Source organism: Xenopus laevis, chromosome 9_10S, assembly GCF_017654675.1.
Source record: "Xenopus laevis strain J_2021 chromosome 9_10S, Xenopus_laevis_v10.1, whole genome shotgun sequence".
Taxonomy (NCBI): domain Eukaryota; kingdom Metazoa; phylum Chordata; class Amphibia; order Anura; family Pipidae; genus Xenopus; species Xenopus laevis.
The window spans coordinates 115,462,143-115,467,943 of NC_054388.1; the positions used below are offsets into that span (position 1 = coordinate 115,462,143).

General features: G+C 41.6%; 1 protein-coding gene across 1 annotated transcript; it reads left to right on the forward strand.

The window, feature by feature from the left end:
- The first annotated feature begins 621 nt into the window (after nucleotides 1–621).
- On the forward strand, nucleotides 622–5,103 carry sult1b1.S (sulfotransferase family 1B member 1 S homeolog). Its single transcript, NM_001092284.1, is given in 8 exon segments — nucleotides 622–673; nucleotides 1,935–2,118; nucleotides 2,241–2,369; nucleotides 2,457–2,554; nucleotides 3,728–3,854; nucleotides 4,123–4,217; nucleotides 4,300–4,480; nucleotides 4,600–5,103. Coding segments are annotated over 7 exon segments (894 nt in total). The 5' UTR covers nucleotides 622–673; nucleotides 1,935–1,967; the 3' UTR covers nucleotides 4,713–5,103.
- Nucleotides 5,104–5,801: the final 698 nt, after the last annotated feature.

A 5,801-nucleotide genomic window follows, 5' to 3' on the forward strand; every position in this document is an offset into this window, starting at 1 on the left:
ATATGGAAACAGTAAAACAAGATGGAGATAGTAGGGCAAGATGGAGACAGTAGAACAAGATGGAGACAGTAGGACAAGATGGAGACAGTAAAACAAGATGGAGACAGTAGGGCAAGATGGAGACGGTAGAACAAGATGGAGACAGTAGGACAAGATGGAGACAGTAGGGCAAGAAGGATACAGTAGGGGAAGGAAACGGTAGAATAAGATAAAGACAGAAGGACAAGAAGGAGACAGTAGTAAAAGGTGAATACAGTGGCAGTTTTTATCAATACTGCCCAACCTGACCAACAATAGTTGTTGCTTAAGTTATTCAGCTGTAAGTGGGTTTTGTAATTTGTAGTTGAACAACAGTCTTTGGGTCCAATGTCAGATTTCTGTAGTTTATAATAAAATGTGTGTGTTGGTAAATAAAAAGGTCCAGTAAGTGTGTGTTAGTGAAGTCTGTACATGGGTTAGTAGATGAATAACTTCCTGCCCCTCTCTCCCCCTCTGTAAGATAAATTGTATTAGACTCTGCCCTCTCATTCTCTCTCCCACAGGGACCAGCCCAGCTTGGTGACGCCAGTCCTTCCACCTTATTTATATTTCATATACACTCAGCTCCTTCCAAACAGAGCAGGGATAGAGGTGGGAACGGCTGGACTATACAGACTGCAGGAGCCCAGGAACTGTGAGTAGCCACAGGGCTCTTATTCTGACAGCCCTTAGTTACTCCGTCAGTTCTGCAAAAGGATCAAGTTTATCAGCCTCCGCCAAATAAAATGGAGTTACTAGTGGCATATCAGTGGGGATTACTGGGGTTCTAGGGTTACTGAGTCTAGTGGGGGCAAATAGGAGGTAGTGGTAGGATAAAGGGCTACTGAAGGGCATTGTGGTGGTTACTACCAGGACAGGAATCAGTTGTATGGGTGTAGGTATACGTTTGTAGGTAGATGTGTGTAGATGTATATGAAGTCTCACAGTGATGGGAATTACTTGGGTTTGGTGGGTTATTACTTCTGGAACATAAGGGGGAGAGTAATGAAGACTTTGGGGGCTTAGAGGCAGTTGCTATATATTCATATCGGTTTTCCCAGTGGAAAGAACTTAGCATTTACTGTTAGCTTATATGATATTGATATTCTAATCAGCCTTCAAGGAGGCACACCCGAATTTGGTCAGGTATATTGGCTGCTTCCTACGTTATGACCTTGGCATTATATTGGATTACATTGCTCCCTCTCAGATTCACTTGTTCAATGGCAAACTGATTGATTCTACAAAATATCCATCCACACAGCTTGGGGCCAATATTGTTTGGATAACAGGCAAGTTGGCTAAAATTTCCCCTGGCTCAAATCCTACTGTAAGAGAACAGTCTGTGTGTCAGTACTCATGGGATATGATCATTGGGTGAGTAGAGGTTGGGTTTTTGTTGAAGAGGAAATCAGATTAAGACAGATAAAATACATATCTTTTAATGTTACGGAAATTAAATTCCCACCACTAATCTCAAGGGAATCTCAAATGAGAATCCTTTTTTTACTTCTCTATATCTGTTTTCTTTATTGTCTTTTGTCTTCAGTGGCCACCAAACCCTTTTAATTTAACATTAGAAACATTATTAATTCTTCCTGCTATAGCTAGACTTTATCAACCCCATCATTTGTTATTTCCTGGAGTCCATTTAAATCTTTAGATGAAGCCCAACATATTACTGGCAGCCCCACTGAAAAACTTACTTATCTAACAATAGCAAACCCTATCATACCCCTATACAAACCCTTCTAAGGGCTCAGGGTCAACCCTGGACATTCTTCCCATGGCATTGATACCTGATTCCTGTTCATAGAGTCTGATCTTTATTTGAAGTTTGAAGCTTTAGTTAGACCTCCCTACCATGTTCTCCGGAAAAGTAATGACTAACATCTTCCTTTCTGCTCCGGCAACAGATGAGCCAAATTGGGGATTACAACGAGGTTATAATGGGTGCACCACAGGATTTGTTCTACAGATTCCAGCTGCTCCCTGTTCATGGGATTCCCTTTATGAAACCCATTGCAGATAACTGGGATAGGATAGAGACATTTCAGGCCAAGCCAGATGACCTCCTCATTGCAACGTATCCCAAAGCAGGTGAGGTTGGATTTCTGCTATCACTACCTTGTCTTGATATGGCCAGTGTAGCTTGGCAGCATAACTCTGAGGGTACATGAACGGATATTAAATACTGCCTTCCCATATCTGGTGCTGTGTAGGTACCACCTGGATGCAGGAGATAGTGGATTCCATCATGAACGCTGGAGACCTGAAAAAAGTAAAACGTGCCCCCACGCACGTCCGATTCCCTTTCCTCGAAATCTGCAACCCTTCACCTGTCCCTTGTGGTGAGTTTGCCTTGTATCTATAGCAGAACTTGGGTTCCCAGAATGACACTTTTGTGGGTACCTGACTGATGATTCTGTGCCTGACAGGAGTCGATGTCTTGGAAGAGACACAATCTCCACGAATAATAAAAACTCATCTTCCTTATGAACTCATCCCGAAATCCTTCTGGGAACATGAGTGCAAGGTAAGGAAACCCATGGAGTAGAAAATGGGAGGCAGCTGGAGACAGAATGGACTGTAGTTACTGTAACTGTCAATGCCTTGCAGAAATTTTGGTTAGTCCTTATTGAGGTTTAGAAGAACAGTGGCTCCCAAGTCCAGTTCTGGAGGTCTGCCAACAGCCATTGCTTCAGTCCAACCCACATTAAACTAATATGTTTGTATCAGGTTAATAAGTAACTAAAATAATGCATCACAGTACAAACCCCACGCCCTTTATGTTTTGGCTCCGGCTCGTTACTGCAGCAATACATTTTGAATGATTTTTTGTTTGGAATTTTTTTTCAGGCTTAGAAATAAAACTTTTAATTCGTCGCTACATCAGTTGTAGTAAAAAAATAAGAATACCCATAACACTGATGACATTAAAGCCCCACAGTCATAATTTCGTTTGCAGGGTTCTATGACCCCCAGAAAGAAGGCAGCAATTTCAGGGTAAGAAAGAAAATGAAGGCAAGTCATTGAAAAAAACATAGTCTCAGTTGTTCATTGTAGACAGCAGAATTTCAATACAATTGTAATTGGTCTTTTTTTTAAAATGATTTACTGTATCTTTAGGATAATCCCTAGCAAGATGGGACAGTTGGGAAATCAAACCGGATGATAAATAGGAAAAAATGTAGAAAAAAATTAGAATAACAATAAAATATACAGTAAGTACAGTGACCTCAGCAACCATAGACAAAAACAATGTCTTCCTTCCCTGTCTCTGTTGACTTAGGTTTATGGGGTCACGGTTTATTAAAAACCATACTAAGAAATAATAAAGGCCACAGTAGATTAGGTCCATGTATTTCATAAAAGATTGGTCCACAAGATACTGGTAGATACTTTGGTTTAACACTGGGCTACTTGATACTTCTCCCCATGGCTCAGATTTGGTGGAAATGCCTGTTCCTGGTGGACTTTCTGAGATCTGTAATATTACCCTTTCCAGTTCAAACCCATGTATAATAAGCTCCTCCTTATCTGTAAGCATGAGACTCTGAAGCTGTACTGTATCTTTTACTGACTCTCCTTGACTATTGGGGTAAATGGAGGAATAACATCAACAATTAAAAGATCTTCTGAATAAGAATAAACTGATTGGTCAAATGTCAATGAACAGGAGAGGTAACCATTTGTCTGTCTCCAGTAGGTGATCTATGTTGCACGCAACGCAAAGGACAATGCTGTCTCTTATTACTACTTTGATCTGATGAACAAGACTCAGCCGCACCCCGGCACCTGGGAGGAGTATGTGGGAAAGTTCTTAAAAGGAAATGGTATGGTCATGAATAGTAATGAGAGACAAGTTTCACATGTTTCGCTATAAAAAAGATGCCCATAGACTCAAATGGGTCAAAAAAATTGTCACCCATAGACTTGGGCCTTGGGCCATAGACGGGTCAGATACACCCATCACTAGTCATAAACAACCCAGTGTAATCAGAATACTATAACTGGTTATAGCTGAAGTCATGTTAGAAGACAGAAGCCTTTAAGTCTGGCATTTTATTCAATGGAAATGATCTGTGGTCTTCCTTGTTGCAGTGCCCTGGGGTGGCTGGTTCCATCATGTTATCGGCTGGTGGAAAGCCAGGGCCAAACACCAAATCTTGTACGTCTTCTATGAGGACATGAAAGAGGTAATCGATGACTTCATGGAAAGTTCAACTTTCAAACAAAACAAATTTAGAGGCTTACAGCTCCATACTGTTCTCTATACAGGACCCAAAGCGTGAGATCCGCAAGGTGATAAGGTTCCTGGGGAAGGAGTTATCTGAGGACCTTCTTGAGAAGATCTGTCAGCACACCTCTTTCAAGGCCATGAAGGAAAACCCCATGGCTAATTACAGTGCCATGCCAGACAGTGTCTTGGACCAGACCATCTCACCGTTTATGCGGAAAGGTAAGTAGAAAAGACACAACCCATGAAATAGATGTTTCTTATGTTAGTGATCCAAGAGGCCAATGGAGCTTCAACAAGTTCCTCTGATACTCATTGTGCTGCACATTTCTCTCTTCTAGGGGAAGTCTCTGACTGGAAGAATCATTTCACTGTACAGCAGAATGAGATGTTTGATGCCGAGTACCAGAAGAGAATGGAAGGAACGGACCTCAAATTCCGTTGCAGTATCTGAGCGCGTCAAAGACTCCGAGGAGATTTGGGCAGGAACTATTGTAGGAAGCCAACTCAACTCTATAGATGAAGAAAGCTTAATAGAACAAGGGATGTAACAGCTTGATATGTCCCTGTCCTGCCAAGCCAATATATCTGAGCACAAGGCAACACCAACATATAACAAAGGATAAACATTGCAATCATGTGAAGAGTCAGATTGTGGGGATCCCTATCAACAGAGGGGTGATCAGTGATTATTCGGTGAGGGGTAGAGAGATTTTACCATCAGCATTGGAAGTTTTCTGAATTGCAAGGAAAATCAGGTTATGGAATTTCCATGGGGATCTGGTATTTCTTAAATGTTATCGAATAAAAACTGACTATATCATCTAATAAAACAAATTAAGGTGTTTGTGGTCTCCAGTCATTCTTCAGTTCAATACGAGGCTCATCTCTACTTCATTTTATATGAGAAAAGGGTTGAAATGAGAGTGACCCTAACTGAAAAAGCAGAATGACACTGCAACATCCCAGAAGTGTCTATTACACTTAACAGCTCCATTATCCCCCCATCTCCTCGGTCCAGTGGCCTGGGTTTATGTTTGATTCTGCCCTGTCCTGCACCCCCATATCAAGTCACTAAATCAGGTCACTTGCACCTGCGAGAAATGTCCAGAATACCGCGAAAATTCTGATTCATTCTTATATCATTCTTATGTAAGTCTATGTTAATTGGCCTTCATCCACAACAGTCTGGCACCTCTCCACTCTATAATGAATACTGTTGCTATGCTCATACACCTTAGCAACCTTAGTCTCTGCACTGGCTTCCACTGCCTTTCAGAATACAATTCAAACTAATGCCCCTAAGATCAAAAGCTGTTCCTAATTCTCCTCTATCTCTGAACTTACCCCCCTCTACCGACCTGCCCCTCAGCTCTTCTCTCATTCGCTTCTCACACTCAGACCTTTACTAGGGCTCCTCCCCTTCTCTGGAAATCGTCCCCCGCAGTCTGTCCAACATTCTCCCAATCTCTCTGCCTTTAAAGGAGACATACAGGATAAATGAAAAACCTCTAATTGTGTAGGCAATTATAAGTAATATATG